At 47.6% G+C, this 22,343-nt stretch overlaps 1 protein-coding gene across 1 annotated transcript in view; it reads left to right on the top strand.

Annotated features, from left to right (window-relative positions):
* Window positions 1–1,356: 1,356 nt before the first annotated feature.
* The window catches only part of LOC138491218 (guanylate-binding protein 1-like), a 358,543-nt gene continuing 337,556 nt past the window's right edge, over window positions 1,357–22,343 (top strand). Inside the window, exon 1 of the mRNA XM_069617607.1 lies at window positions 1,357–1,549. Within this exon, the coding sequence (XP_069473708.1) occupies window positions 1,357–1,549 (193 nt within the window). The remainder of the gene's footprint in view (window positions 1,550–22,343) is intronic.

Genomic DNA, 22,343 nt, shown 5'->3' with positions numbered 1-22,343 from the left:
TACAGGGGACAGGAGATAAGCATGGGTGCAGGACAGCGTCTTTCTCCGGCAGCAGGTTAACATCATCTGTGCGTTGTGTCGCACCGTCCGTATACCTACGGCGTCTGAAATTCGATGAATGGTGCGCCAAGGGCATACTCTTGAAAAAAACGAGACCGTTACTGCACCATTTCTGACAGACTTGGCAGCAACGGTGTAGGGCCTGCTCTGCTTCCAACGTTGCCACAATGACCATCGTGTCATTGTGACAATATCTCCTCTTGGTATGTACCTTTGGCAGCTGCTGGAATGTAGGATGCTAACACACTTGGCTCAGCAGAAAGAAATGTTGGCTTTTACAAATCTGTGTATTATGCTGTTAGCGTCAAAGAATTCAATCAGTGAGTGCTAGACGTTCCTCCTATGTATGAACCATGGAATGACAATACCTAAATGCCTCAATCTACTGAATTGAGGAAATAGATCTACATAGGAGGAATTACCCAAACCTTGCACATAAGGTGGATGGAAGTGATCACTGGTCAGGGCACTGAACTTTCTTTTCTTTGCTGCTTAGGCACTTCCTTGGCAATTGTATTGCCCATGGTGAGGTCCGCTATGAGCCTGTGTGACCAGATGATAGATGCGAAATATCCCAGTTATATTATAAAGGATTTCTTCAGTCTGCATATTATTTACTTTCAGTGTTCTCAATTCCTACGTGTGATGAGAAGGGGGTTTGATGTCAGGCATATGATGACATCTCTGGCTACAGACATAAAAACTGGCGAGAGTCTCAATGCCCATGCGCGCAAAGCCAGTGTTGGAATAGCACGCCTTTACAGGGTTTGGGTATGTTGTCTAAAAGGGTCTTGTAGAATGAAACGTCTGTGTCCAAAGCAACCCTTGGCTAGAACTGTAAAGCGTCGACATTGCAGGATGTAAAAAGCAAAATAATGTATGTTCTGATCTATTAAAAAAAACGTGAAGCCAGGAAATCACGCCTTAGATCATAACAAGCAACAGATGTGATTAAGATACTGAGTAATTAACCCCTACCCTGCCAGGAACTGGCCATCCATGTTCTCAGGTCGGCCGGTCTGCTGCTCATTACTTGAAGGTCCACGGCGTTGCGAGATCCACTGTAAATGCAGGCAGTGCAGTTCAAATGATTTTATTACCACACTAAAGAGGTTAATTTACAGAGTGACAACCCTTATTTTCCTACCTTGCATTTAATGGGCGACGATAATCAGTATAAACAAATTGTATTCATCATGATGAGTTTGTCTGCCGTTTATAAACTCTTTTATTCTCTGACTTCTTTCAACACAGTGCTCTGCGTCGCTTGTACTTCTCCGCTCTCCCAGAGGAACCATGGCACCAGAGATCAACATGCCGCATCCCATGTGCCTGCTTGAGAGCACTCCAGAAGGAGAACTGAGGCTGAGACAGGAAGCCCTTGATGTCTTGTCTGGAATTCACCAGCCCATGGTAGTAGTAACTATTGTGGGCTTGTATCGCAAAGGGAAGTCCTACCTCATGAATAGGCTGGCGGGGAAAAAAAACGGTGAGTGCTCTCTGCTGAGTAGACTACTTTTCCTGTGTCAAGAAGTTCTAGTCTGCTGTGGGGACAGCTGTGAATATTAGGATCTTTATTCCAATCATAGTTTTAGTAGCATCGTCACAAGACAAGAGAACAGATTCCTGAATCATGCAGGGTTGTTGCTAGGTCTGGACAAGACCTGGGGCTATGCTAATGTTGGGACTGTCGGGACTCGGGGCTAGCTAGCCTTTTGGTTGTAGCTCCTGGGATTCTATCCGGGGCTACAACCAAAAGACCAGGGGCTATAGCCCCCTTAGTCACCCCCTAGCAACGCCTCTGCCTGAATGACTGAATAGCTTTACAAATTACCAAAACTGAGAACATCTCTGTCTTACTGGTTGTCCAACAAGGCACTTAGGTTTTAAGGATACTACTTAATTTCATGATGCGTTTTAAGGTCTGTCTTCTGGAGCGCATCAAGTCACCAGCAATCCAGAGGTTTTGAGATGTCTCTCCTCTATATAACAAAAGAAGATAGAACGTTTTGGTGGGCGTGCCTATCCAATCGGGGATCACTTATTTGGAACATCTGCATTTTGTAAACTGCCTTCCAGCGGTGCAGCTGTACAGCAACTAAATGCCAAAACGCCCAGATTTGGTAAATGCCGGGCTCTTCAAAATTAAATAGTGTATCATGTTTTCCATGGAGGACTGTGACGCGGCTTCCCTAACAATGCTCCCACCAGCAGGAGATGCTCCATAGGGGCTCCATGAACTATACCTCAGTCAGTCAGTGAGTCAGTCAATCAGCAAGCACATACACTCCTGTTCAAGTATGCATCGCCCTTCTTATCTTTAGTGGAACACGTTTCTGCTCAAATATTCTTTTCCTCTGGGTATTCTACTGGTCTTCTGCTTAAATCCCACAGTCTCCATGCTCTCTACCTATGTGAATAGCAACCTTGTTTCTATATCATTTCTTTCCTCCTTTATATTTATAACCCCATAGAGGGATAGGTTCTCTGAGCCCTGTTCTTCGTTATTCCCTCTCTTCTTTCCTTTGATTGGCCTCTCTCCCTTCTGCCATCCAGTCCTGGACTGCCCCCGCATCCCTTTCCCCAATAAAACCAACCAAACCCGCCTGGTGTAATAGTGCAAGGAGAACAGTTTGAGTCTGAGGAGCTAGGTGAGAGCATCAGAGGGCCAGGACCACCATGCTGACAGGCAAGTAAGCAGCAGCAAAACCTGGCAGTGGCAGTGCTGGCAGCACACTGCTTTTGCCCAACTTAAAAGTGGGTCTAATCAGGAAGAACCAGGGGACGGGCACAATCCATTTCCCAAAAAAGAGATTTGGGAGGTGCCGATTGAGAGCTGGGACTACCAGGCAATTGCCATTTTACAGAGACATGTTGGTCCAGAGCCGGGCAGGCAAAAAGAAAACTTGCCATCATTTGAACTAAAGAAAGGGGCACAGTTTTCACAAAAGCCATGGAAATGTAAACATACGCGGTGCACACATCCAGGTGCCATATTCCAGCCCCTTTGTGCAATTGTGCAAATAACGATGTATTTCAGGCATTGTAAAACACATCTAATATTCAGAAACAAGATGTGCTTTAAAATGTGCAGAAAAAAGAAATATTCCCCAGCACCTGTCTGAAAAGGCACTGGGGGACGTGCAAGGCATGACAGGGTCATTTATGACTGTTTCTTGTTGTTCTTTATGTAGCCTGCAACTACCCCACTTGCATTTCTGTCACTCAAATAGAAACTGAAATGTTTTTTTCAATTTGTTTGTTCACATTTTGCAATGGCAGGCGCTTTAAGAGCTGTCACTATGAAAAGCTCTCTCAGCACTCATGTGGTTATCGGGAACCTGTCATATATGAGTGCCATTGGTGCAGTCCCCAAACTAATGTATGCAAGGGGACTAGCCACAACATCTTTTGTACCACCACACTGCTCCCCTAGAAACTTGAAGGCCACTTTTGTAAATAAAGTGACATGCAAATTCCTCTAAGTAACACAAATGACAAAAGCGTATAGGGAAAAGATACTCTTGGAGACCTGCGCCAGATTTAATTTTCATCAGCAGTGTTTAATCAAGAATTGCAATGTGCCCTTTCTGATGACACGTGTTTCGGCGGTTCGCCTTTATCAAATCAGGGCATGTTCTCTATATAAGCCTCATTACATTCTTTTTTTTAACGGTATTTTTTATTGAATTATACAACATATAATGCAACTTAACCAACCTTAACCTTCCCCTCTTGCCCCCCCCGTACCCCCAGATGTGCACCGGCAGTGTCTCTGCTCTTCGAGATGTTTCCTTCCCTTCATTAGTTGAATAGGGCCAATATCCTTATCTTATGTGGGCACCATTGTTCCATGTAGTCTGTTTGAAGGAATTCCAAGACTATGCCCCAGTCTGCTCAAAATGTTTCATGTTCTCCTTGGATATTGTACGTTATATGTTCCATGACTAAGTGTGTCCATCCTCTTCGTGTCAAGTCTATTACTATTGGTGGGTCTTTCTGCTTCCATTTTTGCGCTATTTCCAGCCACACCCCTATCAGTAGACCCATAAAATTGTGTTTCTGTGTCCAATTCAGATGTCTATCCTTGGGGTTCCAGAGCCCACAGAACCACACCTCTTCCCCCAAACTCCCCTCCCCTGGGAACATTTTCTGCATTGGGTCTTTACGTACCCCCAGTATTGCTGTGGGACTGGGCAGTCCCACAAGATATGTCTCCAGTCTCCCACCCCTCCACATTCCCTACAGCATTTATTTGGGGTTACTGTACATCGTGTGGAGTCTGTCTGGGGTGTAATGCCACTGTAGCAGAATTTTCATCCACATTTCTCTAGTCTGGATGGCTCTCGTGAGCTTGGGTATCGCCCCCCATATGTACTCCCAACGTTCCTTTGGGAGCATGTCTTTAAGTGTCCTCTCCCACCTTTTTATGTAAGTCCACTTGACATCCTCAGCCTGTGCGTTCAGGAATTTACAGGTGTCCGAGACAAATCTCTTGGACCCTGTGGTGTGTCATGATATATTTTTTGAACAGGGTTAGCTCCCTTGTCGCTGCACTTTTGATGATTGGGGTGTTCAGCCAGTGGTGTAATTGTTCATATTTATATCTGTCATTGGCGTTCAGATCAAGCTGTGTTATGCAATCGGCAAATTATTTTATAAGTTGCGTCTGGTACATGTCCCCAACCATTTTACATGCCGCATTCTCCCACTTCTGGAATGCCCCTTTCTCCTCTCCCGGGAGGAATTCTGGGTTATTAAATAGCGGCATGAAGGGGGGTCCTTAGTTAAAGTTCCCTTCTAGGTAGCTTTATCCCATATACTTAAAGATGTTTTCATAATCTCACTGATTTGTACATTGGGATGTTGATGTTGTTTCCCTATCCATAGGAGATGTTTGGTGGACGTCTTTGCCACCGCCCTGTCTTGTGTGGCCCATATTTTCTTTGATTTATCCGGTATCTATTTTTTCAGGACCCATAATTGGTCTGGCTCATAATATTTCCCAAAGTGATGGAGGGCACCCCCTCCGTCTTTTCTCTGTGCCGTCATGACCGCGCTCGAAACTCTAGGTGTCTTGATACACCATATGTATGCTGTGATTACTTTCGTGAGGGATTTAAAGAAGTCAGCTGGGGTCCTGATTGGAAGGGCTTGGAACATATACAAACGTTTGGGTAATATGGTCATCTTTACTGCCGTTATCTGGCCCCACCATGATATTGAAAGTGGGTCCCATCTCGTTATGTCCTGTTTGATTTTATCTAGGAGTTGTGGGTAGTTTTGGGCATAATGCTTGTCTACTTTCCCTGTCAGAGTAATTCCCAGGTATTTGACCCCCTTTTTTGCTACCTTCAATTGTAGGGCTGCTGCCACTTGTTGGATATGTGCCCTATCCCCTGCTAAAATGAAAATTTCTGACTTTAGTCTATTTATTTTTAAGCCCGAGAAGAATCTGTATGTTTCTGTCTCCTGCATGAGGGTCGGGAGTGATCTCTCTGGGTCTCCCAGCACCACCAGCATATCGTCTGCATATGCCGCAATCTTATGGGCCTGCCCTGCCTTGTCTATGGGCCTCATTACAAATCGCCCGGTATGGAAACAACGGTGGCGGTAAACCCGCCGCCACCGTTGTTTCCATGCCGGGCGATCACAACTCCTGCAGGCGGGAGGTGATGTTCCCGCAAGGTCTGACCTGGCGGGTTTAACACCGCCCGCCTGCAGGCAGACGAGGAAACACCGGCAGCATTACGAGATGCTGCCGGTGTTTCCATGATCCCCATTCCCATCGAGTCCCATAGGACTCGATGGGAATGGGGATTAACACCATTCCGCCTCCGTGATTCTCGGAAAACCGGGGTTGTAATGCCCCGGTAATTCCAGGAATCACGGAGGTGGAATGGTAATACGAGTCCGGTGGTAACTAGGCAGTTTTACGCCGCGGTTACCGCCAGACTCGTAATGAGGCCCTATGTCTTTTATTTCCAGTATTTCTCTGTTTCGTGCTAATAGGGGTTCCAGAAATATTGCAGAAAGTAGAGGTGCTAGCGTCCTTGTTTGGTCCCCCTCTCTATTAGAACTTTCTCGGATAGCCCACCGTTCACTGCTATTCGTATTGACGGGGAGTTATAGTTTGCCCGAATCATGTTTATAAATGCTTCCCCCATACCCATTTGTCTCAATATATGGAAGAGAAGTGACCACTCGACGCAGTTGAATGCTTTTTCCGCATCGAGGGCCAGCACCAGAGCTGGGGATTGCGTGATCCCTATTTTTTCCACCAGGCGGATTACGCTTCTGATACTGTCGTGTGTTTGTCTATTCGGAACAAACCCAGATTGATCCTGGTGAATCAGGTTTGGAAGGACTCTGGCCAGTCTAGTAGCAAGTATTTTGGTGTATAGCTTTGCATCTAGGTTGATTAATGCTGTCGGGCGATATGCGCTAGGGAGTTGTGGATCCTTTCCCTGCTTGTAGAAGATCAGGACCTTTGCCTCGTTCATCGAATGTGTGACATTCCCTTTCCCTGTTAATGTATTAAACAGTGCCGTGAGGACAGAGGCTAGTATATCTTTGTATTTCTTGTAGAATTGTGCCGTGTAGCCGTCCGGGCTGGGGCTTTATTGCTGGGGAGGTCTTGTATTGCTTTATTCACCCCCTCCACTGTGATATCCCTATCTAGTTACTGTTTTTCCTCTTCTGATATTACTGGTAGATGGACTTTTTTTAGATAGGACGTTTGCTGTTCCTTATCCGGATGTTCAGAGGAGTAAAGATTTTGATAAAATTGTTTAAATATGTCTCCTATGTCTGTTGTTAGTGTCTTCGCTTGCCCTTTGTCATCTTTCAGTGATTTAACTGCCTGGGTCTGTTGTTTCCACTTTAGTCGCCTAGCTAGGAGTTTGTCGGCTTTATTCGCCTTGACATAATACCAGTGCTTTGCATATAATAGGTCCCTTTCCAAATTCTTGTTGTGGAGGGATTCCAGCTGCCCTTGGACGTGTCTCAAGGCTTTTTGTAATTTATTGGATGACTTTTGTATGATTTCAGCTTGTAGTGCGCTTATATTTGCCTCCAGCTCAAATTCCCTCTGACGATTCTGCTTCTCCCTCTGTGCCTTGAGAGCTATAATGTGTACCCTTGTCACCACCTTCAAGGCATCCCACAGTGTTTCCCTGGATGTCCCTGGGAGGTCATTATTGGCAGGAAATTCTGTTATGTGTTCTTTAAGGGTATTCCCCAAGACAGGATCTATGATTATTTCTGCTGGGAGGTGCCACCGCCAGAGCCCAGTGTGTCCCTGTGTCACTGAGAGGTCTGCCCACATGATCCGAGAGCGAGATGGGGCCTATCTCTGAGTGTCGTACCTTCCCCAGTAACCCTGCCGAGACCCATAGATAATCTATCCTTGACATGGTATTGTGTACATGTGAGAAATAAGTGAAGCCCTTTTGTGTGCCATTCATGTTTCGCTAGACATTTTCCAAGCGCAAGGTCATTCATTCTTTGTCTAAGGACTTTTGACAGAGAGCCTTGACCATGTTGTCTCGGTCCAGATCTATCTAAACTAGGGTTCCAGGCCATGTTGAAATCCCCTCCCATCACAATCTCCTTGGTGGCAAAGTGTTCCAGCTTGTCAAGGGTATCCTTTAGAAAGGCTTCCTGGCTCGAATTCGGGGCATATATTGCCGCCAGTGCAAGGGGATGCCCTTCGATTTTTGTATTCGCTAAGATATATCTCCCCTGCTTGTCTGCTTCTGTATTTAGAATTTGTGCATTTATGGAGTCCCGAATTGCTATCAAGACCCCTGCTCTTTTCTCTTTTGCGTTTTCTTGCAATATTTGGTTGTATCCTTTCAATCTAACCTTTTTTTTTATCCTGACCTTTTATGTGGGTCTCTTGGAGCATTATAATGTCGTAGGTCCCCTGTCGTAGGAAGCTTTCCACTTTCCTCCTCTTAACCGGGGAGTTCAGCCCCCTGACATTATGTGTTATAACTTTCAACCCATTCCGACCTAGTGATTTGGTTGCTTTTGTACCCATCTCGTTCCACTGTTAGGTATGTACAGGCCTTTCCGGTTCCATCCCCTCTCCCTCTCCTGCCCCCCCCTTGACCTATGCAACCCCCAACTGGTGCCCCCCCATAACTGCCCTGAGGAGGGCATTGGGACCTATAGACTCAGGGATAACTTTGAGGGGAGTCCTAAACCCCTCTTTGTGACTTCAATGGAACCCGGGTCGGTTCCCACTCCCCTCCCGGCACCTGTTTGATGTCTTCTCGCTCCGGTGTGTCTTCTCGCTCCGGTGTCTGCTTCGGGTGGAGCTTGCATCGCAGTCTTTCTTTCGCGGCCAGCTTGTTTCTGTCTTGTTGCTCCAATGTCAGCTTCTTTTTCTTTTTGCTGGGGCGTCTCATCCTCCTATTTATTGTCTTCCATTCCCGCAGGGTTCTCCGCGCAGAGATCTATCTCAGCTTGTCTGTGGATGCTCAGTTTCTTGTTCCTGCAGGTTTAGTAGTTGCAGTCCTTCCTCCCTCGTTGTTATCCTTCGCTGTTTCCCTTCCCACGTGAACAGCAATCCAAAGGGGAAGGTCCACTTGTACCTGATTTGTTTGGCGGACAGTTCTCTCATCACCTGGGCCATCTCTCTCCTTTTTTGGAGTGTCGACTGTGCCAGATCTTGATATAAGTATAAGTCCACTCCGTTCATGCAGATGTGATCGATTGACCTTGCCTTCTGAAGGATTTGTTCTTTTTGGGAGTATGAGGTTAGTGCCACTGGTACCGCTCTGCTGTTCTCCTTGGGCTCACCCTATGTATTTGGTCGATTGGAACCTCTATTTCATCCGATGGATCCAGGATATCTTTAAAGACCTGTTGTACTGCTACTTTAACATCCTTATCCTCTGCTGTTTCCACCATATGTTTTATTCTTATGTTCGACCTTCTAGAGCGATTCTCCAGATCCTCGCATTGCAGTTCCAAATTGTGCGTCAGATGTACCAGATGTTCCTGCGTTTCTGAATTCTGCTGTGTCTCCTCCTCCATATTCTGCACAATTTTCTCCAGTGTGTCCGTCCTCTCTCCTATGTTGGCCACCTCTGTTTTTAACTCCTGGACCGCCATTTTGATTTTGCTTTTCATAGATTCAAATTGTGTGTTCATCAATGTCATAAATTGTGCCTGAAATTCCCCAAACCACATCTTCATATCCTCCTTCGTGGCCATCTCTTGCAGGGGGGATGCTGGGTCTGTCGGTGCAGCTTCATCCTTTTGCGTTTTTGCCCTTACTTGTGTTGTGTTTGCCACTCCCCAGAGATGGACTAGGTTCTGGTCCTGCTTTGTTTGTGGGATCTGTGGGAGTGTTTGCGATTGCTTCCCCCTCGTTTATGACATTAGTGCCCCTTTCGTGTGGGCCGTTTTTCTAGCGTGCTCACTTCGGCCCTTCTCTTGTTGGGTTCGACTCCCTGCGGGTCAGTTCCCCCCTTAATATGTCTTCCTGACCCCGGCTTGTCCGTGTGTTCTTTCTGTGGCTAGCTGCTCTGTTCTGCTGATCGGGGTCTGGGTCTTTGGAGTGGCCTTAGATCCATCTCCCTGTTACCTCTCGGTTGTTTTATTTGTAAGGCCCGTTCTTTGGGGATGCTGGCTGGTGTTCTTGACCTCCCTTCTACGTGCTCGTCTGTTGCCCTGGGGGGGAGTCCTGCTTGTTTATACCACTTAACTGGCCTTTCCTTCCTGGTAAGGTTTTGGCGTTAATCTTTAGGTTGAGGGTGGCTCGCTCTCTGTGTGTATTGGCCCCTGTCCCTCCTCTGTCTCACTGCCCCCCTGACATCAGGGCTCTTGGAACTCCCTTTATGGGCCCTCCTGAGGGTGGGGGTGGTCGTCACTGTCACCGTTGGTTGACCTTTCCAGTTTATTGCGGTGTGTGTTTCCTGGTACCTCGGTTCGGTGGTCGTTCCACCTGAGAGGCTGTTCTTATGCTTCTAAGGCCTGTGCTATTCCGTATCTTTTCCTTTCAAACGTGTTACGCCTGTAAGGGTGTCTCCTCATGGTTTATCATGCTCTCGCCCCCCCCTTGTGGTGTATAATGAAGTCTCACTCCCTTGCTCTCTCCTTTGTAGCGTTCTGTGGGGGAGGGGGGCTCAACGCGGTGATCCCTTACCCCTGCCTCCAGTCCATATTTCGGATCCCCTTTCATTTTTGTTCCTCCTCCGGCGAGTACCTGTGTTTGCCGCCTGGCTGCCGTTTGCTGGCTTCACTGTTCCGCTCTGCTTGCGGCCTCCCGGACTTGCATTGCTTTGGGGCGTGCCTGCTCCTGAGTCTAGCGGACTGGTCTCGGCAGGCCCCCTGTTCCTCCATCCTGCATCAGAGCCCTGGGGGACGTATAGCCATGTCAGTTTGCTCCGGCTCGCGGGTATGGATCGCCTCGTGTTTGTTTACTCTCTCCTCGGCAGGGCTTTGCTTCTTGCTGTTTCCCGCTCAATGCCCAGCTATTGTGTGTGGGCTCCCGTTGCTCCAGGAGCACTGCGTCCCCGCTTCGGGTTGCTGCACTTGGGCCTGTGGTTGGGCGTGTATGCTTCTGTTTGCCACGTCTCGCATCTGGGGGCCGCGACCCGGCTGGCCTTCTCTGTTCTCGGGCCGCTCCTCTACGAGGATCTGAGCCGTCCCGTCTCCACCCGTATCCAAGTTTCGGGTGTCTCCTGGGGAGCGCGGCACCTTTATTTGATGAGCTTTGTTGTCGCGGCTCGGAAGGGGACACGGAGCTCCGCTCACGCACATCTTCCCCCCGCGGCCGCCATCTTGAAGTCTATAAGCCACATTACATCCCCCAAAACACCTCAGGTTTTCAAAATCCTCTCTATCTCTACCTTCCTTCAGTCATTTGGGAAGCACGCTTAGAGTAATTCAGGTTCTCTCTCTCTCCTTCTTGGCCACTTTGGGCCCCTTCATCGCCTCCTTGAGAACCACACATTTCAGGTTCCTCAGTTTGCTTCTATCCCTCTCTCCTTCAACTCTTCGGGAACCTCCTTCCCTCCAGTCCCCTGCACCCTTCGCCTACTCAGCTCTTTGGGTGAAGCACCACCCAACTTCTTTCCTCCTGCCCCTAAGCTATCCTAAGATATCCTCCCGAGACAAATGGAAAAAGAAGAAGCTGGAGAAGGAGCAGAAGAAGAAGATAGAGACAGGTGACTGGAGCAGAGGTCCTAGACCATCAGGTGAGCAGGAGACAGAAGGCTGGAGGAGAAACCCAAAAGGCTAGGTTAAGAAGGTGACAGGATGCTCCAGGGAGGGCTCAGGGCGCTATGTAAAGGCAGACCCTGAAGATGAACTGTAAGGAAATCCAGTGGGCTAGAGGTAGCAAAACGCAGAAGGCTGGGGAAAGAAAGAAGTTGGGTGGTGCTTCACCCAAAGAGCTGAGCAGGCGAAGGGTGCAGGGGATTGGAGGGAAGGAGGTTCCCGAAGAGGTGAAGGAGAAAGGGATAGAAGCAAACTGAGGAACCTGAAACGTTCTAAGTGTGGTTCCCAAGGAGGCGAAGGAGGGTTCCAAAGTGGCCAAGAAGAAGGAGAGAGAAGGGCACTTGACAACCTGAATTACTCTAAGCGAGGTTCCCAAATGACTGAAGGAAGGTGGAGATAGAGAGGATTTTGAAAACCTGAGTTGTTTTGGGGGAGGTGTCCAAAGAGGTGAAGGAGGGGCGCATAGGTGTGAAGAAGGCTGGGAAAAGAATAAATGGCTTTGCAAGAAAATAGCAGTGAGAGATGGACAAGGAAAGGACAGAAGATAGAGAAACAGGAATCAAAGTGGGTAGATGAAGTGGTAAAAGAGGTGGAGGAGTGGAGAAACCTTCGAAAGGGGAAAGAGGATGTGACAGAATGAAGTGCGAGGGAAACCTTAGGTATCACCAAGGAGGTAGTAGAAAGAACTGAAGGGGTGAAGTCAAAGACTAGTAAAGAACTAGGGAGAGTGGTATGGCTATGGTGCAATGAGAAGGAAAAATGAGGAAAGAAAGTAAAAAAGAAAATAAGAAAAAAGAAAACAAATATGTTCACAATTCAACAATATACATATCTATTATTATAAATAGATTGATACAAACTTACTTTTTCAGTGTATCATTATTTGGAAAAAGAAATGACAAATGTAATATCGGACCAAATATAAATGCTTTATAGTCAGCCAATTCTTATTGCAACAATTTGGAATAAGATTGTTTGTCTTGTTCTCCCTGTGTCTTCCCTCCCTTGTGTTGTCACGCCTACAAACACTTCTGTACCGGCGCGTTATAAATGATGTATCATATCATAAGGTCTCTTGTTTTATTATTAAATATTATATGACCCTGGAGTGCAACATTCTTTGCAAGTTGGCATACCCATGGCTTGGTGGCCATTGCCACCACTCTTGAAGACTCTGCAGGGGTGGGCACAGTGCCTGTTTCTCCCTCTCCCAGATTATGCCCCGGCATAGCTGTTTAGACTTTAACTTATCAGCTACATGGCACACTGATTCAGCTATTCCACCTGCACCTATACCGTTTCTCGGGTGCCTGAGGCCACATATGTACTTTTGCTTACCCTGTCTTGACATGCTCCTTTCCCTTTGCACTAAGATTTGGCTCTCTATTGCTCTTCTCCATCTCCCCCACGATAACGGGGTCTAAATGTGGCAAGGTCTGTGGTTGAACTGTTCTGTGTTTTCTCCTCCCCTTTCCTCTGCACCCCATTATCCTCTTGAGGTGACCTGAAGCATTCTGCATACTGCAGCTGGTACCATACTAATAAATAATGTAATAAATAATGAGGAGTACTATTTTTTCTTCTCTTTGGCACCTGAAGTAAAACTGTTCCGGTCCTACCTTAGATGTGTCTGTAATAAATGGTTTTTGAGAACATTCTGATATGATAGATGGATATTATATTACAATCTTCAGTTCATGAACATTTCTTTTGCCACCTTACTCCACGTCAGTGGGTTTGGCTAATTTTTCCATTATCATTTAGTTAAGCGAGTAAGTGACCCAGTGTGAGTGGAAAAATTGTGGTATTGACATCCAGTACTAACTGATGTGGCCAGTAGTGTGTCTCATATTTCTTTTCAGGGAGGACAATATTCTGAACTGCCTGCATTTGTTTACTTGGGGTTGTGGGGTACTGTTTGTTAAATGATATCAGAAGAAGTTGGCAGAGTTGTTGGTAAGAGCACCTTAGTTGGATTGGCAGTAAGAACAGTATCCTGGGCGTTTCAGATTTTCCTCCCATCTGGAGCTGTGAAATATCTTATCGTCCTGATATGCTCCAGAGAGACAGACATGTCCTCTCGCGGGGGAGCGTTCAAGCAGGCAATTCACAGCATCAATGGTCCCTAGAAGCTACGCATTGCCATACATAGTGCAAGCTAGTGTCCCGGGACTCTCCATTTGAGCACCAATCATTAAAATCCACCACACTTAGACCGCCCGGTGGATAGAGACATCCCTCTGCTGCAACTTTGCGAGTATGCTAACATCAGCATTCGAAGACAACGCCCGAGCTCCTCCACAAACTGATGTTTTTCCATGGATCGACTTCCTAAATAGGACACAGCTGCAAAGTTTCCAGCTATTGCTCTAGCAATCAAGCACAAAACAGAGTCAGCTTGTCTTGCTTCCAACCAACAGATGGGGTCGTCCTAACAACTGATCTTGGTCCTGAGGAAGGCGGAACAACTTGGTTTTACTGCTGAAATAGGCTACTCAATTCGAACATCTAGAACTAGAGGTTTGACCCCTGAGCCCTTCAATTGCCTGTTGGGCAGGCTTTTCCAGTAATAGTACTGAACAAATAGCTGGACAGAGAGGTACCCCGACATCCAACTAAACTGGGTTGTGGTCCAGATTTCTCTGATAAAAAGGGCTATTTTTATTAGTTTACATGTACTAAGTACGTTTCTTGTCCTACGTTCTTGAACACTCTTGAACGTAAAGAAAAGGCTGAGTTTAATCTTTTCAGCCTACACTGTAAATGTTGTATATCAATTCGTGTTTATGTACTTCTTTTAGTTTCCTTGTTCTTTGCTAAAAATTGACCTTCAGCATTTGGATAAATACAAACAAAAAAATGTGTGCCTAACCAAATGTTTAATAACATTTGATATATGGTGACAAATGAAAAATGTTTCTATATAACTGTATATGATTGTGACATTTCTTGTTTACAGGTTCATGTTAGACAGGTGTCAAATTCAGAGTATGCCCCAAGCTATCACACCCTTGAAATACTAGCAATTTAGGTTCGGATTCAAATATGTTTCCTGTCCGGACAATCCCTTCTGTGTTATAATTTGCAATACTTCTCCAGTCCCGATCAGAGTAGGGGATGGTCCTCAAGTACAAAATAAATGCTCCAGCATAATGGCAGTGAGGATATAACAGAAGGACAGTATGTTAGGGAGATTTATCATTTGTATGCTTCATCCCCTCTCCTAGTGAGACCCCCAGCACTTTTGACTGGACTTCTGGACCTTTCTTTTTCAATTCTGAACCAGTGCAGCCTTTTTCCACTCATTCATTCTTGTGGGCTCTGTCTTTTGGAACTCTGTTGTTTGTATTCTACCTGTACTAGGGAGTCTGTCTGCTCCATAGCTCGTAAGGGTATCTGTATTTTCCTATTACTGCCCACAGCTCCTTATGGGCAGTGTTGCTGGGGACCCTTAAGGGCCTCCTTTGAGATTATTTTCTTATCCTTAAGTAACTACAGCGTGTCTGGAAAGGCAGGAAGTGGGGGAGGAGTTTTACAACCCCTGTCCTTGGTCTGCCACAGTTCCTGAATAGAACCAGCTCCCACTGGGGGACTGGGTATCCTGACTGGACAGCCAACAGCCCCTTTCTATAAATTGCTGAGAGAGATTGCAGAGGAGTTTGTGTTGGAACTGTATAAAAGGTGAGGCTCCTGAAGTGAACAGCAAGTCGACTACTGGAAGCTGAAGTAACAGAAGAAGACGATGACCAGAGATGCCTGCAGACCCTTTGCAACACTGTAAAGTGACCACTGCTGTCCTGACCCTGTTTTCTATGTGACAGAGGAGGTCAGAAGAGGGTGAATCCTTCCGTTTTACTGGTGGGAACAACCAGTCCCAAGACAAACTTTGATTTGAGCCATCTCCCGAGGTCCTGTGAGCTTCCAGAGCTGCGAAACCCAAATACCAGGAGACCTGCTGCCCATTTCGAGTGCATCGTCATGGAAAGGTTGAATCCATCCAAATCTTTGCTGAGCCCTCATGGACACTCCAGAGATCCGATCCAATTCACCCAGACCCCCTCTTCGGAGAGCGGGACTGCAGGAAGTGAAGAAGATTGACTGGTCGAATCACATCCTTTTTTGGTGCTGTAGAAAAGGCGCCAAAACCCTAGTGTGAACCAAGAAGTTGCTGAAAGTTGTGCTCAGGGACCTCCCTCGAGACAGCTGCTGAAAGACCATGTCCATTGTCCTGTCTTCAGTCATCAGACCAAGTAATCCAGAGGTCAGTTCTAGAGCTGCAACTTCGCAGAGCATCCAGCACAAACATTTCCTTCTAACCAAAGGCACTGTGGGGAGAAAGGTATTGCTTACCTGGTTCCAGAAAGTCACTCCAGAGCATTGGAGTGCATGTAGAGGTATTCAGGGCAACCCGCTCTTACCTCTGACTTAAGCCTTGTGTCCCTTTAGCAAGTCATTTCTAAGGGTCTCCAATGTTGGTAAAGCCTTCTTCTATCTTCCTTCCTAGAGATTAGAAAGTATCCACAGGAGTTTTTTGATTTCTTCTGCTTTGCAAGACTTAAAGCCGCTACGAACTGCGTTTTAGCTAGGGTTGCGCTTTTGACTTTAAAAGACTTGCTGTGCTGCGAAACTGCCTATAGAACCTGAAGCTCTACTAGGGTAACAATAACCAACGGTTTTTCATCCCAGAAATCACTATCTTATAAGTATACGTAGAATAAATAAAATCCTTATTATTTTGTGGGTGCATGGTATTACCGGTAGAACTGTCAAACTCCTATAACAATTGTATGTGTTCATCAACTACCAACTAAGAAGTGACCATTTAAAAGTATTGAAAAGTATATGTGTGAGGGTTTATTGTGTTATGTATTTTTTTTAAAATTTGATTTGCTTTAATTGCTTACAATTTTTGCAAAACGTGAAGAACACATCCAGTTAAATTCCATTCTTTTCCAAAATACCCAAAATACAAGGGATCTGGCGGATGTTTCATCAAGCCGGTCATCTATTCCATGCATTTTTTTGGAAGTATTCTAGTCATAAAATACACTGGCCCTCATTACGACCCTGGCGGAAAGTAACTGACCTGACCGCCATAGCGTAAATAGCGTTTCCGCCATTGCACGATGGAGGAAAGTGCGGCTAATTCCGACCCATCGGGCACGAGCATTACGCCATGGCGGAAGTGCAAAGTCCGCGATGGCGGAAATGTCCCCAAAACGCCCCTCACCGCCGTCGTACGGCGCCCTAGGTGCAATTCCGCCACCCATCATAGCGGTCACCGTAATGAGCGGTAATCGCAAAATACGGTGACCGTAAATATACGGAAACGGAAGTAAAAACATGGGGCCGGAACGGGAAACAGCACGCCGTACACCTATAAAATCAGAATCCCAACACAACCATTAAAAATCCGACCCTGAGACACATCCCAACCCGTTACCCACCCTAGTTAAAACAATCGAAATGGGAAAAGTTGCCAAAAAAGCGTGCGACCGCAAGCGGCAGGTCCACTTCTCCCATGAGGAACTCACCGTGCTCACAGAGACCCTCCAGGAGAATGCTGCCGTCGTCTTCTCGACGCAAATGACCAGGACGGCACTTGCGAACAAGAAGGCCATATGGGCCCTGGTGGCACAGCGGGTAAGTGCGGTGGGGACCGCACCCCGCAACCCACAGCAATGCAGAAAGCGATGGGACGACTTGCGGATACGCGTACGGAGCATACTATCAGCCAACCGTAACATTGCCACAGCTACCGGGGGAGGATCGGAATCACCCATCAAGTTGACCCCCTGGGAAGAAATCTGTGCCTCCACCATTGGAATGGAGAGTATAGAGGGAGTCGGAGGGATGGAGAAAGGAGTGCAGACATCCGAAGAATCAGGTAGGTGGGCCAAATAAAACAATGCTAAATCCACAATGTCCAATCATGTGAAGTACCATGTGTCCACATAGTGCAACAGAAACACATGTCCAGGAGAACGTCCACATACATTGGCCTGATAGCGCACTTTAAAAGTCACATTAAATACATAAATAATTAAAAATCCTAAAAATACTCTCTACACGTGCAGCATGCACACCCTAACTGCAGGCTGCAAAACAACTGCATCCTCAATCCACACAAAAATGAAACCACCTCCAAGGCCCTGACCCAAATCACCCTCAGGTACCACCCCAATGCATGTGATACATTGCCATTCCAATTTCCACAGACCCATAAATAACGCTCGCCCTCCTTTACTCCACCACAGGGTCCGATTCAAACGACGAGCTCCAGGACACCCTTACCAGCACACCTGCAAAGAGGGCCAAGACCAACGGCCAAAGACCCTCCACCTCAGCTGCACGGATCAAGACACGGCAGCAGCACAAATCAAGTGGCAGCACACAGGAGGGGACTCCAACAGGCACCCCAGCAGCCAGCATGCCCACAACAGCAGCACCACAGGTCCCCCCAATGGATGCCACAGAAGGCACTGCTTCTGGTGGCAGCAGCACCATAGGTGACACTGCATTAATGGCAGCATGCTCCGACACAGAAAACGGTGCTGTCGATGTAGGACCCATCCATGACCTGTCTCAATCCCCCTGTTTGTTTCATCCCGTACACCATGAGGATACCACGCAGGGGCACCCACAAGACGACGACTGGCCATCCCCCACAAGCCCTGTGGCAAGGCAACATGAGGTCATCAGCCCCTCTGTGACACCACCGCAAATGGCCATGGCCCAGCAGAGGCAACAGTCCCTCGACCAGGTGATCGTGCAACAGCAGCAACTGGCCACGCTCCTCAAGGAGCATGCTGATGAATGTGGGGGTACTAAGGCAGTCATAGAAACATCTACTGAGACACTTAGGGCACAAATGGAGAGAAGTACAGAGACACTAAGGGTACAAATGGAGAGAAGCACCGAGAGCCTGAGGGTACAAATGGAGAGAAGCACCGAGAGCCTGAGGGGGGAACTGCATGCGACGTCCAAAGACGTATGTGGTGAACTTGCCGCTGTGCGCCGTGTGCTCACTGAGCTCTCACAAACCCTTAGGGACATGCATGGACGTGAGCAGGCAGAGACATCATCCGTTGCAAGTTCCGTCCAGGGCAGCCCCCAACGTAGATCTGGGAGGAACCTGCGCTCCACAGGCAGGGGTGCCCCTGATACCCGGAGAGGGGGCTTGCAATAGCGTCTGCCCACTGACAATGAGCATCTTTGGACACTGGTGTTCGGGGGGTGTTGGGCTTTCTTGGGTGGCGGGTCGATGGGGTGTGTAATATTATTTCACATATGCTATAAACATTACATAATCACCCAATGAGATGTGTGGACATTGATCTTTGTGTACGAGGCCTTTATAGGCGTACATTCCACATTGTGCATGTTCCAGACACACACAGTGCCACAAGTCCCGTGTCCATGTATCAGCCACCAGGCGTGAGTGCTAGAAGCATGAATCTATGATATTCTGACGAATTTCACGGCCCTCCTGTGCCTCGCGGACTCCTTGAGGTGCTGCCACATCCCCACCCTCATCATGACCATCTTCAGGTGCTTGTAGTTCTGCGTCAGGGGGCATGGGCACATTTCTACGTACGCACATGTTGTGTAGCATGACACATGCCATGACCATCTTTGCAACCTTCTCATGGCGGTACAGGAGTGCCCCGCCAGACCTGCTGAGGCAGCGGAAACGAGCCTTCAGTAGGCCGAATGCCTGTTCAATGACTACACGGGTACGTGAGTGGGCATGGTTGTAGTTCTCCTCATGCTGGTTCTGTGGGTTCCGGAGTGGTGTAAGGAGCCATCTCTTCAGTGGATACCCGGCATCACCTGTATGTGGACAATAAAGGATGTTTGTGGAATGACATTGCTACGTACGCACCCCCCCCCCCCTACCTGCCAGGTCATTTCCGCATCACATACCCCACATTATCATGCATGAAATGAGACTCACCGAGTAGCCAGGATCTGTTCCCTGCGTGTCGCTCCATGTAGCGTGGTATTGTAGAGTTCCTCAAGACCATAGAATCATGGGTTGATCCAGGAAATCGGGCACAACAATGTGTAAAGATCCTGTTGGAGTCACACACCATCTGTACATTAAGAGAATGATATTGTTTCCGGTTGCGGTACTGGGCCTCCATGGCATGTGGGACAACCAATTCCACATGGGTGCAGTCGATGGCACCAATGCAACCCGGTATGCCGGCCAGTGCATGGAATCCAACTTTTGTGTTAGTAATGTCATGCTCCGAGCGTGGTACAGAGATGTAGTCGTCTGCGTGCTTCAGGAGGGCATCGAGCACTTGCGATAGTGTCCGTGAGAACAATGGCTGTGAAATGCCATGCAACTGTCCGACTGTGTGCTGGTAGGTGCCTGTGGCCAGGAAGTGGAGTACAGACACCACCTTCAGTAGGGGTGGGATGGCGGTTGGGCTATCTATCATGCTGACAAGGTCAGCGTGTGTCATGTTCACAATGGCGGTTATGGTGTCCCCGTCCAAACGGTAGAGGGTGTGGATCTGCTCAGCAGTGAGGTTGAACGGATGAGCTCGGAGGCGTGGGATTGCGGGCTGCCTGCGTGGTGGTAGTGGCTGTGCTGGTGGCCCTTGCTGGCCCTGCCTTGCCCTCCTCCTCCTCCTGCGTCTCCTCTGTGCGGCCGGTTGTTGTAGTAGTTGGTGTTCGTCTTCTTCTTGAAGTTGGAGTACTTGCAGTGCTATCAGGTCCCCCAGGGCCAACATCGCTAGTCCTGCCGGTAGCATTTTGGAGTGGGTGTGGTTGTGGGAGGGGGTTGGGTGTGCAATTTATGTGTTTTCAGGCTGTATAGCCTCCACCTATGGTGATTCATTCCACCTGTGCCAGCTGCAATCCCCTTTGGGCGAGCACTGTACCGAGGTTCACCGACAGGTAGGGCGTCCCATTTGTGAGTGAAGCCAGTTGCCATTTTCACACACTGCCGCACTACATGGATGAATTTGTGATTTCAAGCGGTCACAGATGCCTTATCGACGTGATGTTGCAAATGAGGAATTCGAAGGACAGCACTTTCGGTTTTCAGCTAGCGGCGAGGAGACGCCCACAGGTCTGACTGCAAATATAACGTTCTATTGTTTAATGTCCTTGGGACAGGGGCCATGGCGAGAATGCAATGATTGATATGAATAGTATGGGATGCGCAATAGCGTAGTGGACGATAAGGCAGGACGTTCCCAAATACATGTTACTTCACAACACTAGGATTCCGGGCTGGAGCACAGTGGATTTTGCAGACTGCATTACGCACAGACTCAATGGAAGTTTCAAATGTGATGTGAGTAAATAATCAGGCGTTTTCATACCGGGATGAGGGAATGATGTATGGATGCATGGACAGATGATTTAATTGAGAGTTTGCCATGTACATGGCTTTTCGGGATCTATCCCCTTCCCCTGCGCTATGTGATGCAGAGCTGCCATAGTGGGACCATCGTCTATCTGCCCTTGTTGAACCCTCCCTGTCTCGACGCGCCTTCAAACACTTGTGTCTATGCACGTTACGAATCCCATCTAATGGATTCGGTCTTAACAGACGCATGCACACAAACACTCGTTTGTAATAGTGTTTTCACCTCGATTTATATAGTTATGATTCGCAAGTGATTTTTGGGTGGAAATAATCCTTTTGAGTGGGCTAGCATGCATATGGCTGTGGATTTAGTGTGATCATTGAAGTGAGTAATACAAATGAAGTTCTGATGCCCATGCTATTCTTTTTCATTTCATTTGGGTGACAGGTATCTCCTCCCCTTTTGCCGCTGCCATCTGTATGCCACTCCTGCAGATGGCTTTTACTCCCGACACCTGCTGCTTCGAGTTAATCAGTGGAGCACCATTACGATCTTATGGGACGATCGCCAATGGGCCACATGCCCTTACGCAGTACTAGTGGCTAGGAGGTACATATCAGCCTTTCAGCTGGACTAGTGCCTACCTAATGGGACGGCCCTGCGGTTCTCGGCGCTTCCATGTTGCCTTTTTGAACGTGAATGTAGCCCCTGTGTACCATGAAGGAACAGGGCGTCACACAAGGAGAAGCTGGTCATTTATTGCGGATGCAGCCCACAGTAATGAAAAATATTTTGGAGTTTATGACCTAATAGCTGTATGGGCTTGGTGAATTTGATGTGCATTAAAATTTGATTCTGATTTCAACCGTGTAGCGTTATTCTTTGCAAGTAATGTAGCATATTCCTATTTGTGGAGCGGTGTATTGTGAGGAGATCTGCATTGGGTTCCGGCTTCTGAGTATAGTTGCGTGGTACTGTACTGGCCGCGTTTGCCTACGAAGCACAGTAAGGTCAGGGATGGGGCCTGCCATTATGACTGTTTTAATGATGTCATGCTCAGGGGCGGGGGATTAGCTTTTGTGTAACAGATGCCGGTCAGCCAGGTGGATTGGTGGAATGATGTGATTATCAGAAAATGGCTGGTCACAGGTGCCTGTGTTTGCGTGCGTTTCTTGGAGGGAGACTGAGGTCATGTCCATTGGAATAGCTTCTGTATTCGTGCCATCTGTGCCCTGCAGCTCCCATTGGCCCCTCTTGAGATGAGCCTGGCTGCTCAGTCACTCTGCCAACTTGTGTGGTACATGCTTATGCTGATGGTTGGTTTGTTTACTGGCATGAGTACAGGGCTGGTGCAGTCTCCCTCAGGATACTGCTTTGAATGTTGCCTTACACTGGTGTCAAGCGATGGGGGCCTGTTGTTGTTTTGTCTCATGTTTCAGTTCATATTGCTGTACTTGAACCTTCACGTGCCTGTGCTGCATCAGTACGGCAATGGTGCCATGCCAAATATGGATGGCCACTCACAAGGCACTTGGAGCCCCTACATTCATTTGTTCGTTGGCATGCATGGGTGACTTGTGCATTTCACTGGTTGCATTGTGTAACTTCATTGCACCTACGAGGTGTTGTGCAATGTGGGCAGGGAGTGGTGTACAGGCACTCAGTAGGGCCATTTACGGTTGGTTCGCGATGCCGTAATTCTCACCATGGCGGAATGGT

Source organism: Ambystoma mexicanum, chromosome 10 (genome assembly GCF_040938575.1).
Source record: "Ambystoma mexicanum isolate Mex_15411 chromosome 10, UKY_AmexF1_1, whole genome shotgun sequence".
Lineage (NCBI taxonomy): Eukaryota > Metazoa > Chordata > Amphibia > Caudata > Ambystomatidae > Ambystoma > Ambystoma mexicanum.
Note: the sequence above shows the minus strand (reverse complement) of the source record. Positions and strands in the feature narration are given on the sequence as shown.